At 36.6% G+C, this 24,686-nt stretch overlaps 1 protein-coding gene and 1 long non-coding RNA gene across 7 annotated transcripts; both read right to left on the bottom strand.

Annotated features, from left to right (window-relative positions):
* Nucleotides 1–378: 378 nt before the first annotated feature.
* Nucleotides 379–9,796, bottom strand: LOC114267218 (uncharacterized). 3 transcript variants are annotated; one of them, XR_014342072.1, is made up of 3 exons: nt 7,450–9,796; nt 6,018–6,080; nt 379–827 (listed from the first exon to the last, which is right to left on the bottom strand). It is a non-coding gene; the product is annotated as an uncharacterized LOC114267218 (long non-coding RNA). The 3 variants fall into 3 exon arrangements; XR_014342070.1 differs by lacking the exon at nt 6,018–6,080; XR_014342071.1 differs by lacking the exon at nt 7,450–9,796 and having other exon boundaries at nt 6,018–6,369.
* Nucleotides 9,797–11,647: 1,851 nt separating this feature from the next.
* LOC145801135 (uncharacterized) lies at nt 11,648–20,273 on the bottom strand. 4 transcript variants are annotated; one of them, XR_014342064.1, is made up of 3 exons: nt 18,261–20,272; nt 16,776–17,827; nt 11,648–12,411 (listed from the first exon to the last, which is right to left on the bottom strand). XR_014342064.1 is itself a non-coding variant. In XM_082891496.1 (2 exons), the coding sequence occupies exon 1, from the start codon at nt 20,191–20,193 to the stop codon at nt 18,304–18,306; it is 1,890 nt and encodes a 629-aa protein (XP_082747622.1). In that variant the 5' UTR covers nt 20,194–20,273; the 3' UTR covers nt 11,648–12,411; nt 18,261–18,303. The 4 variants fall into 4 exon arrangements, 2 of the variants coding, with proteins under 2 accessions (XP_082747622.1, XP_082747620.1); XR_014342065.1 differs by having other exon boundaries at nt 16,815–17,827; XM_082891496.1 differs by lacking the exon at nt 16,776–17,827 and having other exon boundaries at nt 18,261–20,273.
* Nucleotides 20,274–24,686: the final 4,413 nt, after the last annotated feature.

Here is a 24,686-nt window from a genome sequence, read left to right as displayed (position 1 = left end):
TCATTATCATGATTTTTCTTTCAGTAGTAAGGTAATAATAACATTTTATAAAACGAAGGTGAAAAGAACACTTCTATTAGGCATTCAATCCAAAAGGAGGAAAACATGATTGACCCAGACTTACTGACAAACAGCATAAACATTACAAGAAAACAAAGTGAACCCCAACCTAACTGCAATTGTAACATAATTTACCACAATGGAAACATAACAAAATACGAGACGTTCTAACCAACTTTAATTTGATAGTTTGGTAGCCCAACACCACCACAATGGCCCATTGTCTAATGCCACAATAGTTCACAACCATTGCTAATTTTGATCATAACTTGCATATGGTACATATGACACATCGTTTAAGAGCAATGAAGAACAAGATGAATAATATATAGTAGTCTTGAAATTAATTAAAAAAGACTGGCTCAAAAGACAGATTCAAATATAGGCTCCCTTAACCACCACATTACAGTGTAGACATCAAATAGCCATTGTATTAACAAGCTCTAGAAACCTAAATAGCCATGTAAACGAGCCAACTCGGAATTCAAATTTACATGAAAATTTGTGTGCAACTTTATGGTATTCCACAGCAAGACAAGTAAAGCTTCCCAGATATGGAATTCTGTTGTTAAATGTTGTTTCTCACCTGCTGAAAGTAAAACTGATCTGAGCTCCGTCAGCATTGGACTTTAGTTGCTTGTACAGCTTTGTACCTAAAAATGCTTCTAAGCTTTCTTGTAGATATGTCTTGGCAATCAGCTTCTTTTCACTGTGTGTATCAGGACATCAACCTTTGCTTTTCTTAAAATTTATTCTCTCTTCTTAACCTGCACATAAAGAGAAGGAAATCAATTTTCCAGATATAGACTTTATTCTTGTTACATTGTTTGTTTCATTTTTCCTTTTTTTCTTTAATTCGAATCTTTTTCCTTGTATGTTTGGAGTTATTCAAAGCTGCAAGTTTCTTAGCAAATTTCAATCCCTTCAACAAATGGTAACTGAATATTTTGGTAAAAAAAAATAATCATCCTAGCTTATTTAAAAGAAGATGAAGACTAATCATCCAATTTAGAATGAAACAGCCAACTACCATCAATGTTGGGTATACCTCCTTATTGGAGTGTGGGACCCAATTAGTTTGTTAAAGAGTTTTAATTTGACTTGATTTAGGTATAATATATTTTTATATATTATATTTGAGGAAACCCAATCCAATTTAGATACAATTAGGTTTGCTTTTAAAACCCAAGATTCAATATATATATATATATATTGTTTATTTTGAAGAGAAGGTGTGGCGGCAGCAAATTCTTCCTTGGTGAGATAGTGCTTACTTTTTCGGTTTGGTAAACAAGCATCCCACAGAAGTCTAATTGGTGGTTCAATTTGGTGATTAATTATTGCTCTGGTTATTCGGCTGGCTTCTGCTTCGGATTTGCTTTGAAGGTTTGCTGTGGTGATTATTTTGGTTCATCTATTTGGTGAGGTCTTTCCTCTTGTTTATTTGTGATTATTTAGAATTCACCTAAGGGTGGTTTTGTGAGACCATTAGTGTCTCGTTTGTAATCGTTTGGAATTATTTAGTTGATAGTGGAATCGGATTTCGATCCCGTGGACGTACCTCACATTGAGGGAACCACGTAAAAATTCTTGTGTTGTTTTTGATTTAATTTTTCGCATTAATTTTTATTCCCATTGATTGATTTACTTGTGGGGAATCTCGGATTTTCCCTAACAACTGGTATCAATCAACACACAGAGAAAAGCAACACATCCCTAACGTTTCTAATGCGGATCAATCACCTGCGACAAAATCACTCAAACGCTTGAATTCATTTTAAAAAATCAACTAAAAGAAATCATAACAGGAAAAATAACATCAAAATACTTATGAGAAACAAGAAAACCAATAACTATGAATTAAGAGGAATTGAACATAATAAAATTCCAACATAACTCTTCTTGATAAAAAGCACTAGTGTCTCAATTTACCTACAATTACCAAACTAAATACCAACAATTATCACATTCACACTTTTTTCGTGATCAAAATACATGTGATTCCTCATAGAAGGCTAAAGAAAAAAAACCGTTAAAAAAATCAATTTTATCATATGAAAAAAAAAGGTCATACTTGAGAAAATCCAAACAGACCATTGGCAACAAAAATTAAAAGGCAAAACAAACTTCAAAACAATTTGTCTCGAGTTGTAATGAAGTATCGTAGGACTAAATAGGAAAAGCAATATAAAGCCCTGGCAAAGTAAATAATGAACTGCTATCAGATTTACAATCACAACTTATCAGTGATGAGATTGTTCAAATATTTAAAATCTAAGGTATTACACAATCATTAGTAGTACATTATCTCCTCGTTTCTCACTTATCCCATCAAAAGAAATAAGCTTAGAAATTACGAACGCATTTAAACCAATAAAAAAATCCATGAGATCCATGGCCATCAAATCCACCATCCTGTTGTGTCCTTGGGTCAGTCAATATTCACTTATCCATCTTTTCAATGGAAGAAAAAATTCTAAACATGCAAACAAAAAAAAAATGAAAAAAAAATCCCACATGTAGGAATGAATTTGACATCTCACTAAATTTAAATTATTTGTTTTTGATGGACATAATAAATCTAGTAGTCCATGGCTAAATTGATATTACGCCTATTACTACATTTCTAAGCATGTAGTAGTGTCAGAATTAAGAAAACACCACAATGTTGCATTCAGTTATTCAAACACGAGGAGCTTTCGGCATAATTAGAAACATAACAATATAAACTTGACATAACTTAACCTACATGTACCATCAAATAAAAGTTTAACAATAATACTAATATTATGAAGTATTAAGTGCTTTGCAGTCTTGAATCATACTAATGTTTTAATTGTTAAAAATCATACTAATACTTTAATTGCTAAAAGATTAAAATAAATAAAAATGCTTCAAAAACCATACCAGTTGATAAGAATTTTATTCAAGAACCATCTTGGGAGTAAAATAAGCTGCGATGTAAACATTTTGAAGGTTGTTGAAACTCTTTTTAAAAAGGGGCAATTACACCGCAGTGTAATTTAAAAAAAAAAATAATTACACAGATGAAAATTTTTATGATTTTAATTATTAATATTTATAAAATTTATCACAAATTTGTAATTATTTTTAGTCAATAGAATAGCAAGACAGAATGAATCAAACCAATGTAATCCAAAACGACAACAAAAACAACAAAAAAGAACATTCTTAAATCAACCTCAGAATAGAATAAAAAATTACAAGTTATAAGGCATGAAAGTAAAAGCAAGGGAATTCCAAAAGCAAAATTGTTTTTGAAGAACAATTTTTAATGGAATCCAAATTTTAAAAAAAAACAAAACAAACAAAACAAAACTACAATTGAGGCTAGCTTTGGTACTAAATCACAACAACATGAATAAAAGACATGGTACTTTTATGGACACACAGAGCTAATCATTCTAATATAGACGACCATAATAGATGCACAATTCGTCATCATCATCATCAATGTATGTTCATACTCTACAGATTGAAGCATCATTAAAATAAGCAAATCACAACTCAAAATAGGGGTGTTCACGGTTCGGTTGCGGCCGAGGAATCTCCAATCCGCCATTCGTCTGCCGGATTGGCGAATTGACGGATGAATACAAATCGGTTTGGCAGTTTAAACCTTCACAAATTTTGAACATAATATAATTACTTATCAACATTTTTTTTTGGATAACAATCCAACTTAACATAATCAAAAGATTATCAAGTAAATTGTCCAATACCAATAATAAATACATATAAGAAAACCATTTTCATTACTTTTTTTTATTCAAAAACTATTTAATTTGATTTTTTTTTTAAAAATGACAAAATTAAGCCTTGTATTTTCCACACAGAAATATCAAATATCAACACTTGCCATTTAATAAAACGATTTCCAAATTGAAAATAAATTGAAAACACTACAGAATATCTAAACTCTTTTTCAATTGAAAACACAAACAAAATATCTAAACAAATTGAAAACACAGATTCTTATAAATTACTAAGGGTGCTCGCGATTTGGCAGTTTAGTTGCGGCCAAAGTACCTCAAATCCGCCATCCGTCCAAAACTAGGCAAATTGGAAAAAATCAATCTGCAATCGTCTGCTTGTCATCACGCATCCGTCCAAAATGCGACGGATCGGTTCAGTTCGGTAGGTTTGGGCAGATCGGAATATCCGCTTAACACCCCTACCTTGAAATATAAAGATAAAAATAAAAATCTAAAATCCAATTTTTGTTTTTCAAATTTCAAACTAAAAAAATTATGAAAAATATAATCAATACAACTAGATTCACTAAAAAATATGAAAGGAAAGTCTTCATAGCAAATTAGCCAACACACTTGCCACTCCAGCAAGATGGAAAGGCAAGATACCTTGCAATGTTCTACCTAAAACAAATTAATCATCAAACAAACAATAGCAACCAGTGAAAAAAAACCCTTTGGAAGTCTTACCACTCTCTTCCTTTGGAAGTACTTTTTCATCTTAATCAACCATCAATCTTTTAAACAATCATTTTCAAAAAAATTAATAATAATAACTTGAAGGGAAATTCTATTAAGTGTACTACTAAAAAGGCACATCGTAAGAGAGTAAGGATTTTTTTTTTTTTTTAATAAAGTTATGCTATGTTAATTTGTGGTAAAAGTTACACATATTGAATTTATGGTGTACACCCTAAAGTGAAAGATATACTTTTGTGGTGAGAAAAGTTGTGTCATTTTATGATTTATGTTGCAAATTTTGTGATAGTGTGTTATGAAAGACATACCATGTGCACCTTTTTACGTAGCTTCTCCCTACTTTGAAACTAATGAAATACTACAGAAAGGATTTTTATTTGAGAGTACTTTAGGAAGCTTCTTCCTGTTTTCATAAATTTTGACCTATTCAATTGAGTGTTGTTGATCATTATGACCTTTTTCCATCATGATTGAACCCATTGAGTTAAATCCTAGCTATTGAATGGTAATGGTTCCTATAGTAAGCTATAGTAAAGCATCAAATTGAAGCATTGTTTCCACTGCAATTTACCAAAAATTAAGGATCTCTATTCACAACAATGAAGGCATATTAACTCACTTCAATTATTAGAAATAGTATACAAAAAATTACAAATAATTGGTTTTCTTTAAAGAACTATTAAAAAATTAAAAATTATAAACCTTAAACCTTTATGGCACATATACATATAGATGAGAAAAATTAAATGCATAAATGTACAAGCAAAATCATACTAAAAACAGAGAGATCTCTATAATGTTCATAACAATGAAAAGGAAAAAGCTTAATCATAAAGTATTTATCCGACTTCAACCCAAAAAAATTTGCCGTTAGTACGGGTCATTGGTAATTAGCAAAAAAATTGATGTACAATTTATAGCAATCTAATAGAAAAAGCAAGAAGATAATTTGCAGACCCAAAACTTGCTAGCAACATGGCAAACCCCAAAAAACACACTAAAACAGGATTTATGTTGATCAAACATGGAGAGATATACTTTGAAATTTGATAGTATACCCAAAATTCTCAATCTAATAGAATTATCCCAAAACTCACACAAAAATATAATTAAGACTGAAAGCACTTAAAATACCTAAAAAGCAATCAATGCCATCAATGGACACAATAGCTCTAGAAAAAACTTCATGTACCATCAACACCATCTAGTTGTAGACCTCAAGTACCATGAACAATATCTTTGAAAAAAAAAAGGAGAGAGAGAGTAACAAAGGAAAGAGTGAAATTCCTTAATTGAACATTAACCAAATAACAAAGATTTAGTAACCAAAATAATAACCCTACATATGTCATTATCCACTATCTAACAAAAATATGCCAAAGATATTCTCATGGACCCACTAAACATAGCTAGGTGAATGGAATCAAAAACAAGGGAGAATGAGCAAAAGAATCAATAAATAGCATGACCAAAAGGTGTGCTTACTCTATGGATGTTGCTCCTCTATGACCTAAGCTAAAAGAATCAAACAATGATGGGTTTTTATACCTGCAAAGTACAAACAATGATAGCAAAAACCCAAAAATTATTGAACTACAGGAAGGAAAAATTAAATATCAGAAACTAATTCAGAAGAAATCCATAACTATGACCTTGAATTCAAACTTTTGACTTCAATTTGTGACCTCTGTCTTGACCATTATCCAAATTGAAGAACCAAGGGATTCTACAAAATTGTAAGAAATCTATGGTGGTGCGTTTTGGCTTGTGGTGGAGGAGCAAGGTGGTGCTCCGGTAAGAAAAATGATGGGTTTTGGGTGTGATGAGATTGGTAGTGGTTGATTAGAAGGGTAGATTGAAAATTTGGGACTTTGAATCAGTGGATTCAAGTGGTTGTTGACATGTGGTTGGTTGTTGAAAGCAATCAGAGAGAGTGAAATGGGTAAGAGATTGGAGGGTTTGAAAGCGATGAACCAAATGAGTTTAATCCAAAATCTTTTGATTATTGAAGCATAAAAGAGAATGAAGGAGGAAGTGTGTGAGAGAAGCAAAGAGTGAGACTGGGAGAAGGTGTGTTTGAAATTTGAAATTCAAATGAGAGAAAGAGCTAAACAGAAAGGGGTGGGTTGGAAGGAGAAAATGTATCCTCCACCGTAAGATATATGCCAAGCAAACAATCTCAACCATTAACATACAATTTGTTTTTTGGACGTTTTTGGACATTTTTAGACCATTAGATTGTGTTAATCCTACCCATTCAAATTGATATCTAGGACAAAATTGTAGTACATTTTCAAAAAGCTGGGTGCTTTATTATATAAATAATTGTGCTAGACTTAAGAACCAAAAGATATAAACTACTTCAAATGAAACCACTACATGATCTTCAATTGAAGCAAACCATGCATGAACTTCCGATAGTCATTATAGTCAACACAAGAATATATAGTGTACTAATAAATAACAAAAGAATAATATAAAAACATATATATAATTTTTGAATAGCTTAGAATAAAAGGAACAATTGTCAATCCAACAAGTATTTGCTCTTGCCACTGAATTATGTCAGCACCACTTCTTGTGAATGGGGTTGCTTCGTACTGTGTCGATATAGACTTTCAAAGGAGGGGAATCAAAAAATTTGTGTGTGTGTGTGTGTGTGTGTGTGTGTGTGTGAGAGAGAGAGAGAGAGAGAGAGAGAGAGAGAGAGAAAATTAGAAGCCATTATACACACGATATACATAAATAGAAATTATGAAAACACGTTGCAAAGTCACGTAGCAACAAGTCCAAAATAGTTGATGGAGATGCATAAGCCCATGTCAATACACAACCAAATAAAAAAGAAAAAAAGAAAAAGAAAAAGAAAAAAGAGCTTCAGTTGATAATATATAATTTAATATGTGTGCAGCTTTACCTTCATAGCTTAGGAAATTTACTCAATATCATGCATTCCATGACTATCTTTTGGCATGAACTTCTTTATCACTTCTCGAAGAGCAGGATCTTGTCCTTTAGTTGGGAGTATATCTACGATCAAGGAAGAATTGGATGCATCTACCGAAAAACCCCTTTGAGCCATTTCCTCAAGGAGTATTAATGCCTCATAGCACTTGTGTTGTCTAATAAATCCTCAGATAATAGTGTTGTACGTGACATCATCTGGCAAACGGCCACTCTGTTCCATTTTAACAAACAACTCTTTAGCTTCATGCAATAGGCATTCTTCACAAAGACCTTGTATCATCATAGTGTATGTTTTAACATTAGGATGTAATCCCTTGGAAGAAAGGTTACTAAAAAGTGCCCTCTGAGTATCAAGTTTTTTATCTTTGCAGAATGTATCAATGAGAATATTGTATACATAACAACATTAAGATCTAAACCATTCCTTTCCAGCATGTGGAATAATGACAATGCTTTAGAAGTATGCCCATTTTTGCACAACCATCCAATAACCTACTATAAGTTTGCGAATTTGGAATTATTTCTACAGCTTGCATCTCATTAAAAAGTTCTTGAGCATCTCTACATCTTCCTGATTGAAACAGGCCCTCTAGCATAGCACTGCAGATTACCTATACTGAGCTTATTGCTCACCTACGTGGAAAACCAATTTTAGGTGGATTTGGAGTGCCTCCGCCAAGACAATGGCTTGGGAGGATCATGGAGCTTGATGCTCGTATTGTTATTGTTTTGCTTTCTTTTAAGCCAAGGGCTTTTTGTTTTGAGTTTATAACTCTTTTGTTGTAATCCGGGCAAGGCCTCGGAAACTTGTAGTCTTTAAGGCATTAACTTGTATTAATTTAAGTATTATCCTCTTGTACCGCATGCTATGGTTTCACGCTATAAGCTCAATGTATGTAATTAAATCTTGTAATAATTAAGGGATTCTGATGTAAGCATGTCTCATAAAGAAATCACAATAGGAGTTTTCACATGAGTGAAGATATTATAAGGGCTTTAGATGTCTATTTATTTTGGAGCCTTCCACATGGCCTCATCTATCTTCATCTTCTTGCAATATCCACTAATCAAAATATTGTGACTAACAATGTTAGGGTGAAGGCCCTTGTCCACCATGGTATTGAACACTCTCATTGCTTCATCCATCCATGTGGCCTTGCAAACAATATCCATCCATTAGACTACTGTATGTGACTACATCAGGATCCACACCTCTTTGTATCATGACTTCAAGTACCCCCTTGTGCCTCTTTCATCATTCCTTCCTTGGTACATGCATCGACCAAAACAGTATATGTACAAACATCTGGAGCAATACCACTATCCAACATTTCTCTAAACATTCCGGTAGCCTCCTTCCACGGGCCAAAATTACATAGGCCACGAATCAAAGAAGTATAAGTGACAACATTTGGGAACATACCCCTTTCATCCATTTTGGAAGAGAGTTTGAGAGCATCATTCACCATTCTATCCTTGCAAAGACTGTTAATGATTATACACTACGGTGTCAGGTTTACAACTTCCCTCTTCTATTATCCTAAGCAATCTAACAGCCCTGATAGTGTTCCCCGTTCTGTAAAGCCCATTAACAATGGTTCCACACATAATCACATTGGGTTCAATTTCTCTCATTCTTATTAATTTCTTAAATAACTCTACAGCTTCAGGGATTTTATAGTCCAAAATAATTCCATTTAACAGAGTGTTGAGGGTAGTTACATCAGGTCCGTTTGAAGAGGGTACCCAAAAGAGAGAACCCAAAATCGACTTGATTCAGGCGGCAATAACGGTTAATAGCAATGTCGAAGGTGTAGATATTGACCTGAATGCCTAGAAAATAATTTCCCATTAAGAGGACGAGCGATGTCATAATGACCCATTTTCAAAAGAGGACCTAAAGCCTTGTTGAAATGAGAAATGGGGAGCAAAGGTCGCATTTGGATCATGCGATTGAACGAAGTTACAGCGTCTTGGAGACCATAGCATCGGAATGTTGGTAAAGTTTTAGGTTGATTCGTTATTAAAGCAGCATCAGCAGGCGGAGAACTAGGGTTTCAGGTAGTAGTAGAGAGAGAACAACGAAACAGAACAAATAAGAATGAGAAGGGATGATTAATTAGAGAGGGAAACATTGTATCTTTCTGACAATTATGATCAGCAATTCTTCTTCTTCTTTTTCTTCATCCAATAATGGAAGAAATAGAAACTCTTCTTCTTGACATCTTCTTCAAGCTGTGTGTGTGAGTGGAGAGAAACAGAGAAAACGGCAGTACAGACTGGTGGGGCAACTTTAAAATGGCTTTGCGAACCGATTAGTAGTAATTATTAAATTTGAATAAAAATTTAATAAAAAAATTTAATTTGATACGGTGCATTTTAATAATATATTTAAGTAACAAGCTCAATTATTCGGGAGAACATTCAAACCATGAGTAAAATTTTATGTTTAGATAAAGAAAACCCAATTGTCTAGGGGACGCTCGATCCAACAACCAATTACAAATTTTGACGAAATGTCAAAAATTTCCTTAATTTGACAAAAAATTAAACTCTCCCTTCATTTGATGTTGATTTGATGAACGGTTGGAATACTATTTTAACTAATTTTTCATCAAATTTAAATTTGATGAAACATTTGATGTAAGATTAGAGATGATCTAATATCTTAAAATCGTGTTAGAACATCTCCAACGGTTGAACAAATTTTTCACCAAATTTGAGTAAAAAAAAGGCATTTTGGCTCAATCTGATATCAATCACTCCAATGTACTGTACCTTTCATCAAAACTTACCGGACGTCCGGGGGGACGACCGGCTGGTCGACCGGAAAGAGCAAAATTTGTACAATTTTGTAATTGAATTTTCAAGCTTGAAGGTCATCCGGGGGGTCGATCCCGGGGTTGAACGAGTGGTCAACTTCTCAGTGTAAAATCTGTACAACATTTTGCGCAAAATTGGTCATTCGGTACGTCATCCGGTAGTGAAACTACAACGGTAATGAATAGTGTTTTGGTGAAAGACCCAGCGTATTCTCAGTTTGGTGAAATTTTTGCTTAGTTCTCAATTTGATAACAGTTTGATGAAACCATTGAAAGGAGAAAAAGTGATTTTTTCATCAAATTTCAAATCTGATGCACAATTTGATGCACCGTTGGAGATGACGTTAGTTTAGATATAGTGGTTTTGGTAATAATGCTTATTTTTTTAGGGTAAATTACATTCATTGTCTTGAGATTTTTGATAATTAAACTGATTTTTTTTTTAAAAAAAAACTATTCAAATCTCTTTGTGACTAACGACGTTAATAGAAGGGTTAGTTTAGTATTTTTAATATTAAACCATTAAATATGTGATTATTATTTTAATTATAACTTATGTAGTGTTTACTTATGACTTGTGTTTTTTAGTTGTGATTAAAAAAATTTAGTTATGACATTTGTGATAATTAAGACCACAAATGTTATAAGAAGATAAATGGATAAAACTATAAAAAAAGACCTCTTAATATAGTCTCAAAAAAATAGATTTTAAACAAATAGATGAAATATACATATATATATATATATATTTTGAGTTTTATTATTGGTTATATAAGAAGATAAACGGATAAAATTTTGCACACATCCAGTAAGAAGAATTGGTGTAAATTACAAGGATGCAGATGTACAAAAAACTCACAGATACCAATCAGCTTCTTAGCAGACAGATGGTTTCCCACTTCATTGAAATCAACCATGCAACAACTTAGTTGATGGATGGGTTACACTATTGGATATACCACTGGTGCAGCGGTTCCAAAACATCGATACCTACATTATGAAAGCGGGCTCTCCTTTTCTGTTCCTGGGTCACAAGAGATCAGTACCATTCTACAGTTTTCGCATACATGAACCACAAAAGTCAATGTCAAGAACCATGTGTTGCTTGTAATTAAGAGATCCAGACAACTGTTATCACTAGCACACAGCATTGAAATATTTACAAGTAGAATTATTCTGAAGTGCTTAGTTGAACAGCTGGGTATCAGCTCAACATCCATCAATAAAGGACTGTGAAACTGAAGGTACAGAAATCAGCATCATGGATCACATTTGCCTCAAATTTAACGAATATTCACAATCATGATTGTATAGCTCCTTTACCTCTTTCATCACAAACAAGAGGGAAATGTGTTTTTTAATTGATAATAAGCAGTCAGCAACATCATAATGGAAGTTATGAATTATTAAGCAACATCTAGCTATTTATAAAACTTCAGTGGAAATTCTCAAAAACTAAAAAATATATATATATATAAAATAAAAAAAAAATAGTTGATGTGCTGAAAAAGGGTGCTAAACACGTAACCACTGGAGATAGCAAAAGGGCAAATTCCTGTGCCAGCTACCAAGTAACAGACCTCAATGCCCCCCCACCCTTGGCCTCATAGGATGGACTCAGCTGGGGCAGTGGTTGGTCATCAAGTTAACCAGCCAAAGGCATTCCATCCCAAGGGCATCAGTCAGTTGACAAATCTATCCAGAAAGATTGTCAGCCCTGCACTTCGCGACAAATAGCCTCTGCAGCCTTGTGTTTTGCCACTACAACCCACAATTTAAGAAATTGTCAACAGGTTGGGCTCTTGCAGTTGCATAGCCACTTCAATAATAATTGAGTCTTGATAATTCACTGTGATAATTCAACTTCATGCTGAGTTTGTTGCCAAGTATATTTCACAAGCCCTTCAAAGTCGCTCTATATGATGTGTGTTCATAAGGGTAGGATACTTCCACACCCTCTGATTGATAGTCAATTAAGTCTGTATCCAACCTTATTCACCTATTTCTTTACAAACCGGAGCAGTTGCAAGACGTTGCCACGAAGCTTTTATCAACATCAACCCAAGAACATCAACTTCACCTGTCCTTACCTGCACAAAATACATATATATATATATATATTTCCAGCAGTAGCTACATCAATATTTCAAGTAGCATCAAGTGAGCATTTGCATTGAAAACATGCCAATATCCTAGAGGAGAATGAAAAAGAAGACTGATATTTGCAATCATAAATAAACATACAGGAACCTAGCGCAAAGCTAATAAAGATCACATTTTTCTTTGACTAGACATTCAAACAATATCTAAAGGGTTATTTATTTATTTATTTTCCATCTCTAGAACATACTGGAAATGAGATCTGGTGTTCTACACCTACAACTAATAACATAGTTCAAATTGAAAGCGATGCAAAAGAACCAGGATTACGGAGATCATAAGGTGCATATCGTTTATAATCCACCATGGCGCCACAACTAGCCCACAGGTTGGCCTCCTACACTTGAGCAGCCACTAGCCACTTTTTTTGTACTTGTGCCTTGATAATTCATTTCCACTCTAGCTATGTCACAGTTCCATATCAATATCTTTTAGACTCAACAGCCCCAATAGCAAAAGGATATATACCAGAAAACTATTAAAATCACCCCAAGGGTCATATGAGAACTACTTAATCTGTAGTTAGCTTAATACATGCAAGCTATATATAACCGAATCTTATCATAGTAGCATATAGCACTACTAGAACCCTTAGTTGTGCCCCTTAGTTGTGAAGGTAGCTACATCAGGTGCATAACCGCGTTTGAAGAGGGTACCCAAAAGAGACAACCCAAAATCAACTCGATTAAGGCAGCGGTAACAGTTAATAGCAATGTTGAAGGTGCAGATATTGACCTGAATGCCTTGGAACTGTTGCAACATGTTCTGAATAAGAAAAAGAGCAGTGGTGTAGTGACCCAATTTCAAAATAGGCCCTAAAGCTTTGTTGAATTGAGAAATTGGGGGTAAAGGTCGCATTCGGAACATGCAATTGAATGAAATTAAAGCAGAATGAAGATGATTGGAACCCAAATTGCATGGTTGTTTGGGTAAGGCTTTAGGTTTAGGTTCACCTCCTTGAGAAGGAGAAGTAGGTTTTGGTTGTGTCAGAGAGAGAACAAAACAGAACAAATAAGAAAGAAGAGGCATGATTAACAAGTAGAGATGGAGATTTCGATTTCGAAGTACCTTCTAATAGCCAATTATTGTAAGCTATTCTTGGTAAAATAATGGAAGAAACATAAATTCTTCTTCTTCTTGACATCTTCTTCAAGCTCAGCTCTGTGTCTGCAAGGAGAGAGAGAGAGTAATACTGTGTAGCAACTGAATACTTGCTTCTTTTGGTTTTGGTTTGATTTTTAAAAAAAAATTTCCACCTTCAAAAAATATAATATCATTTGAAATTATTATCCTTCTATATCCATTTCAGTTTGACCAATTTTTTCAAAAGCCAAATGTGCCTTCAATGTGTTCATCCTAATGTAATACTAAACCCTGATGGTGAATTTGTAGCTAAATGTGCAAATTTTCTTCCTAGTATAATGCAATATTTCTGCAGTTGATAAACCACCAATCCATGCCCTCCAATTACAGCAACAACACCACATGAACTAATAATATACATAGAATGTCAATAAATATCAACAGAATGATATGGAAATACCACAGCTTATGAATTCTTTAGAAGAACAGGAACAGTCGTAAATTCATCAGATTTTTGCTCTTGCCATTGAGTAATTCTAGCACCAAGGAATGTGAATGAGGAGAATCCAAAAATTGCAGTGAACTGAACCTTTAAAGGAGGAGAATCCAAAAATTTAAATGGCAATCATGTAAGCAAACAACTGTCATCCTAACAAGGCAATAGTTGTCTCACCCACTCCAGGCAAGACTATCAACTATTAAATTGCTTCATCTAGTCATGAATCCTTTTTTTTTCTTTCCATCTGGGACTAATGATGGCAACCTCATCTATCGATCTAGTGCTAGTATAGAGGTATATGCTACTTAGTGTAAAACCTATCAAGCTTTGTGCTAGTATAACAAAAGCCTCATGACCAACCACTATTGTAACCAATCCAACTTACTGGTACAGCAATTGTGTCTCCTCCAACGCATCATGCTAATATTCCAGAAACATTTAAGGGCAATGAATCAGATCTGGAGAACTATTTGATGCACATTGAACTAATAAAGCAATGTCTACAGACGTTACTAGTGATCATTTGTCTCAAATTCCCAAGGAAATGCCTACTAATACAGAACTTCAGTCCCCTGCACAAGAATCTACTAGAATCTGCAACATGTGAATTACAATTCTGCTAAGAGAGGTAGCAACGAGCCCATAAGAATCCAAAACATATGAGTAGCACTTTGCTAAGAGAGTTACCAACAAGTCCCGAATAATGAAAGAGAAGCATAAGCTCATGTGTATATAAGGGCTTAAGCCTCTCCCCTTCAGATTCATAGGATCTGACGCTGTCCTAAAAAATCCTAAGTATCTTATTCCTAAATATAGTGATCATGAGAATTGAGAAGAAATGCATATAAGCCTTTCAAATGGCCACATGTGTTAAAGGTGGCAAAAGCTAGGCTTTATGCCTCTTCGAGTCATTTACTGAAACAAAGCAATGGCTCTGTCTTCTAGTTCTTGCAAAGAGCAACTAATATTACAGCACTCGAGGATTTACACAAGGAATAATTCCATGAGCATTCTGGTGGTTAATATTTTAGCTTTGGTTTTTCATGTAAACATGATGATCATTCTCTAACCATTTAATTTTCACCAATTTATTAAGTTCATCCTAGTATAAGAGAAAAGGTATAATAAAGCCCAACCAATGTGGTTAATATTATACGCCGCCACTTTGTTTACCTTTTTTGTATTAGTATGGTATGCATTCAATAAAACATATTAAAGTTAGTTTTCCCATTGACAGGTAGTTTTGTGCATCATTCCAACTAAAACATATTAAAGTCAGTTTTCTGGAGTGCACACTTGGCTGCTGAGTTGGCTTAACATGCCAAGGTCTCACTTCAATAACAAATTCGTCAGAAATCTACACCAGTTTAGGCAAATATTATTGACTAGAACTTGGTTACAATCTCTACAGGGAAAAAAATAAAAATAAAAATAAAAACAGAAAAAAAACAACAGGTGATTTTATTATTAGATATGCCTCTAGTATGTCTACAATCAAAATGTCATTACTTTATATATATATATATATATTTATTTTTTTGTCCTGTTCTTGTACAAGTAGTAAATATTATTTGTCATCCTACAGGACCACAAAAAGAAAACAAATACCTGAACCTATCCTCTTTCTCTAGTGCAACATATAATGTAGGCTATTTTAAGGACATTACAATTATCTATTGAAGAATTAAGTGGAAGAAGTGATTTTTAGAGCTTGTCTTTGGTTGATCAACAGGGTCAGCCTGTACTTTATCTTCTTCCCATAGATTGCATTTGCTTCATTTTAATGAATTAAAGCTCATAATGAAAATTGTATAGCTCCTTACAGCTTTTGTGAAAAACAAGAGGTAAAATACCAAATCTGTACTTAGCTTAATAAATTCAAGCTATATATAACCGAAGCTTATCATAGTACCATATAACATTACTAGAACCCCTTAGTTGCAAACCAATCTTTCCTTCCAAAGAGTCCTTTATTGGTAACATCAAAATATGGGCTAATTAACCAAGCAAGCTACAAATCATTTTAAAAATACACTAGCAAAAAGGGTTCACTAAGTTATTTTAATCCATCTTAATCTGCATTCCATTAAAAAAGAGTGATATATGAAAAGAATTACAGATATAACTTTGAAAATGGTGACTAGCAAAAATGTATCCATGTTATAGAACTAAAGTAATTTAGGTCAAATACTTCTCAAGTTGGTTTTTCTGATTTGCACAGCGCAAAAAGAATTTAAAACCTGGTAGAAGGCAGGCTTTATGTATCCTTGAGTCATTTACTGAAACAAGACAATGGCTCTTTCTTCTATTTAAAGCAAAGAGCAACTAATGTAGCACTGTAGAAATTACACAAGGAACAATTCCACGATCAATCTTCTAGCTAATATAGATCAGTCCCAAACAAATTAATTTTTACCAATAATTTCATCCTAGTGTAAGAGAAAAGGCATAATAAAACACAACCAATGTCATTAATATCGTACCAGTCAGTGTACTGCATTTTTCATTAGTGCAGTACATACTGGTACAGGCAAGATGCAACATCCATACATATATTTAAAAGAGTTTCACCAAATAACAGACATTTTATGAGCATTAAAGGCTACACAATTTAGTATAATGTAGTTTTACCTTCACAGCTTAAGAAAAAAAAAAAAGGCCCAAATAGTACACATTAATGTGTGTTTGGGAGGAGAAAGATTAGGTACACACCTAACATTTGGCATAGTTCATAAAGGTTAAGAAATTTACTCAATATCTTGCATTCCATGACTATCTTTGGGCATGAACTTCTTTATCATTTCTTGGAGAGCAGGATCTTGTCCTTTAGTTGAGAGTATATCTACGATCAACAGAGAGTTGGATGCATTTCCTGAAAAAGCCCTTTGAACCATTTCCTCAACGAGTATTCATGCCTCATAGCACTTGTGTTGTCCAATAAATCCTCGGATAATAGTGTTGTAAGTGGCATCATTTGGCAAACAACCATTCTGCTCCATTTTAACAAACAACTCTTTGGCTTCATGCGGTAGGCCTTCTTCACAAAAACCTTGTATCATCGTAGTGTATGTCTTAACATCAAGTTGTAATCCCTTGGAAGAAAGGTTACTGAAAAGAGCCCTTGCAGTATAAAGTTTTTTATCCTTGCAAAATGCATCAATGAGAATACTGTACATAACAATATTAAGATCTAAACCATTCCTTTCCATCATATGGAATAATGACAATGCTTTGGAAATATTCTTGTTTCTGTACAGCCCATCCAACATGAAAGCATAAGTTTGAGAATTTGGAATTATGCCTGCAGCTTGCATATCATTAAAAAGTTCTTGAGCAGCTCCACATCTACCTGTTTGAAACAAACCCCGTAACATAGCACTGAAAGTTCCATTGTCGGGTTTCAACCCCCTTCGAGGCAATTCTCGAAAGAGATGCATGGCCTCATCTATTTTCATTTTCTTGCAATATCCATTGATTAGAATGGTATAGCTATAAACATTAGGGCGAAGGCCCCTCTCCACCATGGTATTCAACACTCTGATTGCTTCACCCATTTGGCCTTGCAAACAATATCCATCCATTAGACTACTGTATGTGACTACATCAGGATCCACACCTCTGTATATCATGACTTCAAGTACCCCCTCTGCCTCTTTCATCTTCCCTTTCTTGGTACATGCATCCAGCAACACACAATACGTATGAACATCCAGAGCAATACCATTATCCAACATTTCTCTGAACATTCCAGTAGCCTCCTTCCACTGGCCAAAATTACATAGGCAATGAATCAAAGAAGTATAAGTGACAACATCTAGGAAAATACCCTACTAATACCATAAATTCTCCTTTAGAGAACTAGTTGATGACCACATACCTAAGAAAGAAATCTCCAAAAGTACCACTGGCGGTCATTTATCCTAAATCCCTAAGAAATGACCACTTGTACATAATTCAGGGGACTGAAAAAGAATCTATTTGAATTGTAACATGTGAATTAAAATACTGCCGAGAGAGAGGTAACAAACAGTCTACAAGATTCTACAACATGTGAAAATAATATTGCAAAGTCATGCAACAACAAGTCCCAAATTATTGATGGAGAAGAAGTATAAACCCATGTCAATATATAACAAAAGGAAAAAAAAAAGGGAGCTTCACCTAATAATATATATTACAATATGTACGTAGCTTTACCTTCATAGTTTAAGCACTTTACTCAATCTCTTGCATTCCATGACTATTTGGGCATGAACTTCTTTATCACTTCTTGGAGAGCAGGATCTTGTCCTTTAGTTGAGATTATATCTATGACAAAGGAAGAATTGGATGCATCTGCTGAAAAACCCCTTTGAACCATTTCCTCAACCAGTATTAATGCCTCATAGCACTTTTGTTGTCCAATAAATCCTCGGATAATAGTGTTGTAAGTGACATTATTTGGCGAACAACCATTATGTTCCATTTTAACAAACAACTCTTTAGCTTCATGCAGTAGGCCTTCTTCACAAAAACCTTGTATCATCGTAGTGTATGTCTTAACATTGGGTTGTAATCCCTTGGAAGAAAGGTTATTGAAAAGGGCCCTTGCAATATCAAGCTTTTTATCCTTGCAAAATGCATCAATAAGAATATTGTACTCAACAATATCAAGATGTAAACTGCAGCTTTCCATCACGTGGAATAATGACAATGCTTTAGAAATATGCCCATTTTTGCACAACCCATCCAATAAGATACCATAAGTTTGAGAATTTGGAATTATGCTTGCAGCGTGCATATCATTAAAAAGTTTTTGAGCAGCTCCACATCTACCTATTTGAAACAAACCCCGTAACATAGCATTGAAAGTTGCATTGTCGGGTTTCAACCCCCTTCGAGGCAATTCTTGAAAGAGATGCATGGCCTTATCTATTTTCATTTTCTTGCAATATCCATTGATTAGAATGTTATAGCTAAAAACATTGGGGTGAAGGCCCCTCTCCACCATGGTATTCAACACTCTGATTGCTTTATCCATTTCGCCTTGCAAACAATATCCATCCATTAGACTACTGTATGTGACTACATCAGGATCCACACCTCTTTGTATCATGACTTCAATTACCCCCTCTGCCTCTTTCATCTTCCCTTCCTTGGTACATGCATCCAGCAACACATTATACATATGAACATTTGGAGCAATACCACTATCCAACATTTCTCTGAACAATCCAGAAGCCTCCTTCCACTGGCCAAAATTACATAGGCCATGAATCAAAGAAGTATAAGTGACAACATCTGGGAAAATACCCTTTTCATCCATTGTAGAAAAGAGTTTGAGAGCATCATCCACCATTCTATCCTTGCAAAGACTGTCAATGACCGTGGTATACACTACGGCGTTAGGTTTACAACTTCCCTCTTCCATAATCCTAAGCAAACTAACAGCCCTGATAGTGTTCCCCGTTCTGCAGAGCCCATTGACAATGGTTCCATACATAACCACGTTGGGTTCAATTTCTCTACTTCTCATTAATTTCTTAAACAACTCCACAGCTTGAGGAGTTTTATCTTGCAAAATAAGTCCATTAATCAGAGTTGTGAAGGTAATTACATTGGGTGTATAGCCACGTTTGAAGAAGGTACCCAAAAGAGACAACCCAAAATCGATTCGATTAAGGTGGCAGTAACAATTAATAGCAATGTTGAAGGTGCAGATATTGACCTGAATGCCTTGGAACTGTTGCAACTTGTTATGAATAAGAGAAAGAGCAATGGCGTAATGACCCATTTTCAAAATAGAGCCTAAAGCTTTGTTGAATTGAGAAATTGGGGGCAAAGGTCGCATTCGGAGCATGCGATTGAAGGAAATTAAAGCAGAATGAAGATGATTGGGACCCAAATTGCATGGTTGTTTGGGTAAGGCTTCAGGTTTAGGTTCGCGTCCTTGAGGAGGAGAAGTAGGGTTTTTGGTGGAGTTAGAGAGAGAACGAATTAGAACAAATAAGAAACAAGAGGGATGATTAACTTGAACAAGTAGAGATGGAGATGGAGATTTGGAAGTACCTTTTAATAGCCAATGATTGTAGTAAGTTATTCTTGGTCCAATAATGGAAGAAATAGAAATTCTTCGTCTTCTGCTTGGCATCTTCTTCAAGCTCAGCTCTGTGCGTGTGCGAGGAGAGAGAGAGTAGTAGATACTGAACCGTGTAGCAAATGTATACTCGCTTCTTTCGGTTTTGGTTTGATAGAATTGGTTTTCTCAACAAAAAAAAAAAAAAAAAATTTAAAAAAAAATTATGAGTTTTATAAAAAATTTAAAAATTATTTCTACCTTAAAAAATATAATATCATATGAAATTTATGTATGCTTTTAAATTTTAAATTTTATAAAAATATTTCAAGAAAATATATTCTAAAAATTAAACCAAACAATAATATCATATCTATATAATAAAGCAAAACAGATTTTGAAAATATATAAAATGGTTCAGAAATACATTTCTTTTGAATGGCTGAGATCAATCCTAAAAATATATTAAGGGTGCAGATCAATTTGATTCCCGCTCAAACCCTCTCTGCTCTCTCTCTCTTCCACGTCTGCCCCAACACGTCTCTACAACTCTCTCTCTACACCTTCTCTCTCTCTCGCCACTGTCCCTCTTATCTCTCTCTCACTCTTTGTTCTTCTGCTTTAACAGAACGATCTCATCCACCCTCTTCCTCCTCAACGATAGGCGAAAGAGAAAGAGTAGCAGTAGCAGAGTCCCCAGTGGCCAATGATTCCCAACAAACAAGAAAGTTGAATCGAAAGCTAATCCGACGGCCGCACCATATGAGAAAAGTTCCCAATCCCAGACGAGAAGCTCTCTCTCTCCAAAACCCTTGCCATACTCGAAAGTAAAATCTTTCTTTCTCTCTCTCTCTCTCTCTCTGTATGTGTGTTTTGTGGATTGGATTATCATATTATATAACTCTCTCCGCAATTAATTAAGTTTTTTGGATTTGTAACAGAAGATTCAGATCTCGCTGCTGAAAAGAAATTAGCCGACCCAATTGACAGAGGTAATCTCTCTTTCTCTCTCTCTCTCTATTATATAGATATTGAGAGGGTAATTTATATGAAAATTGGGCCGAGCTGGGCCATTATGGGCCTCAGTGCGAAGGGCTGAGTAAAAAGGGCATAAAGTTGCTCCGGTCTTGAAGAGGCTTAAAGTTGCTCCGGTCTTGAAGAGGCTTAAAGTTACTCCGGTCCCAAGGGGGTTAGCTCGGTCACCATACTAAAAACTTATACCGGTTATGGCGCAGTATGGTTAGCTCGGTCTGAACCTTGCTAAAAGTTAGCTCGGTTTAGACTTACCACGGTTTGTACAGGAGGAACTGAGGTAAGGGCAGTAAAAGGACGAGCCGAACTAAGGATAGTTCGGTCTGTTCTACGGCTAAGCATAGCCGTGTGTACCTCGGCCACATTGGAGTCCGACCATGGTAAAACCATCTCACTTGGTTTAAACAGTGAGGGGGGTGTTGAAGGATAAGCATTATCTTTCAGGAGTATGAATCCTAGGAGGACTCTACATGGAGGAGTAAGAGTCCTACTTGGATTGTGCCACACGGAACCTATAAAAGCTCGCAAACATCACCTATGGAGAGGTAACACAACTTTGATTCCTAAATACACAGAGCTTTTGTCTACTTGTCTATTTTGCTGACTTAGGCATCGGAGAGGTTTCCGGCACACACCCGCCGGCTAGCTCACGTTTGTGTTTTCAGGGAGTAAAGCGACGACGTTTGGAAGAGCGCAGACTTGATCAACAGGATTATACAAGAAGATTTATTTCTTTCCCGTACAATTGGCGCCGTCTATGGGAATTTCAGACTAGAACAAAACCTCTTGATCAAGCTTTTCCTCTTTAAAAACAATGGCGCACAACGAAGATTTGCCGCAGTCCGCCATCGACGGACAAACACCAGAGGGGGGTGCAAGGCGCGAAGGCCTATCTTCTATCCCTCCCATGGCGGACTTGGAGCCACAACGACAAAATCCCAGGAGGGATGCAAGGGGGAGGAGGCGGACTAACAGCCCCCGTCACTCTCATTCACAAAGTCCTGACAGACAAAGGTGAAGGATTGATCCTCAAGTTTTGGAGGACCGTGTAAAGGAGCAGGACGAATTAATACGACGGATGGCGGCGGACATGGAGATTATGAAACGCCAGATGAAGGGAAAAGAAGGGGCGACAGGGGAGGGGAGCAAAAACAAGACGCCCCCTCGCAGCTCAGAAGATCGTGGAAGGCATTCCACACCATCACAAGCAGAGAGTAGAAGCCTCAAGACAGGTGATACTCAGTCCAGAACCTCCAGAACTCGTTACTCCAGGTCTGAGAGAACGAGATCATTAAGGTCTTACACTGAGGGAAGTACCTACCGACCCTCGCACTCGCACTCGCACCAGACATCATCCAGGCAAACGGAGTTGCCCAGATCATCCGACTTGCGGACCATGCTGGAAGAAAAGGCACGATAGAAGGAGGATACTAGGGTGCGCAACCCTCACAGGGTATCTGCCCTTCAGCGGTTGGCTCCTCGGACGCATGGAAGCGTCGAGGTTGGAATGCCATTACCACGCCCTGCCTACGAACCAACAGACAAAGCATTAGCGAGGTTACAGACCTCGCCGTTCGTTCCGGCAATTGAAAACGCGCCCCTACCTTCAGGCTTCCTTCAGCCCAAATTCACTACGTACGAGGGGAAGACGGACCCCTACATTCACCTAAGCCACTTCTGCCAGGTTATGGCGGTGTATCGGCGAAACGAGGCTTTAATGTGCATCCTCTTCCCGTCAAGCCTTGGCGATCTAGGCTTGACTTGGTTCGAAAAATTTCCAGAAGGCAGCATAGCCTCCTGGGCGCAATTGGCGGAGGCGTTCGTCACAAGGTTCAGAACAAACACCAAAACCCCGGTGGAGATTGACCAGCTACTCTCCATCGACATGGGCGAAAAGGAGACATTAAGATCCTACAATAGTCGCTATTGGGAGACATTCAATCAGATTGGGGACTGCCCCACCAATCTCGCTATTGCACAGTACAAAAGAGGCCTTCCAGTCGGGAACAGACTAAGGGACTCAATCACCATGACACCACCCCTCACCATGGAGGCCTTGATGGAAAGAGTGCATCAGCACATCAGGGTGGAAGAGGACGGCGCCCGTGCCAAAACAAAATCTGGCACGACCGCAGTACCAGATAAAAAGACCGCGACAAAGGTCAACACGGTAGAACGTCCGAACAAAAACGGACGAGACATGCGAGACAACGGTGAGGACAAGGATAAAAGATGGTTGAGAGTCCGCACTGCCATAACCACGGTATTCAAGAAACCGATCTATCAGATTCTGAGCGAAATACGCGATGAACCTTTCGTCAGATGGCCAGCTAAGCTAGGAGAAGCACAGAAAGACTACGACGAAAGATTACGATGCACCTTCCACAAAGAAAAGGGGCACCGTACTGAAAATTGCATGCCATTGAGACAGCACCTGGAGGAGTTGGTGGCAGCTGGTCACCTGAATAAATACATTGAAGGAGGGACGCAACCAGCCCCCTAGGACCACAATAACCCCAATGGAATGCCAATTGACGCCCCACCTCAAGGAGTAATTAATGTGATACATGGAGTATTCGAACCTGAGCGTGTATGCGAGCTCAGAGGGTCGATCAAGAAGGCTGAGCACTTAAGGGAGGTACTAAGTGCCCAACCTACCATCAAAAAGGGGAGAACAGAGGCCAAGAACGTCATGTCTTTTTCAGACAAAGACTTGGAAAGAATATATTTCCCTCACAACAATGCACTGGTCGTCACCCTCCGCATCAAGGACTACGACGTCAAACGAATTTTGATAGACCAAGGTAGCTCGTGTGAGATAATGTACTACGACACCTTCAAACAATTGAAATTGAAGGACAAAGACTTGGCACCAGCTGTGTCCCCCCTGATCGGATTCAACTCAATACCAGAGTGGCCAGTTGGCAAGATCATCCTTCCAGTCAGGGCAGGAAGCGTGACAAAACAAGTGAAATTTTGGGTATTAAAGGTCCCCTCCACTTACAACATAATCTTGGAAAGAACATGGTTGCATGCCATGAGAGCGGTAGCTTCATCCTACCATCAAGTAATGCGATTCCCCAACGAAGCTGGGATAATTGAAGAGGTCTTTGGAGACCAAATTATGTCCAAGCAGTGCATCGTCACGGTTAATGGCAGCCGCGTCGCCAAGGGATATGTTCATTCGGTGGAAGAACTTGAGAGCAATGGACTGTTCGCAGATGTCGGCAAAACAGCTGATCAAAAAGCGGTGGAAGACTTGGTAGAGAAAAGAATAGATAAAAAGAACCCGGATAAGTTCTTTTTGCTCGGTTCGTCGTTGTCCAGCACTGAGAGATTGGAGGTCTTGGAATTCTTGACCTCTAACATCGAAGTGTTCGCCTGGACACCCTACGACATGCCAGGCATTGATCCAAACTTCATCTGTCACCAACTCAATGTCCACCCATCCGCCAGACCAATCATTCAGCGCACTCGCAGATCGGCACTCCACCACGCCGAAATAGTGGCAGAAGAAGTGGGAAACCTACTGGAGG

The sequence above is a fragment of the Camellia sinensis genome, chromosome 10, assembly GCF_055761805.1.
Source record: "Camellia sinensis isolate YWXY chromosome 10, ASM5576180v1, whole genome shotgun sequence".
Classification (NCBI taxonomy): Eukaryota; Viridiplantae; Streptophyta; class Magnoliopsida; order Ericales; family Theaceae; genus Camellia; species Camellia sinensis.
This window is presented reverse-complemented; position numbering and strand designations above follow the sequence as displayed.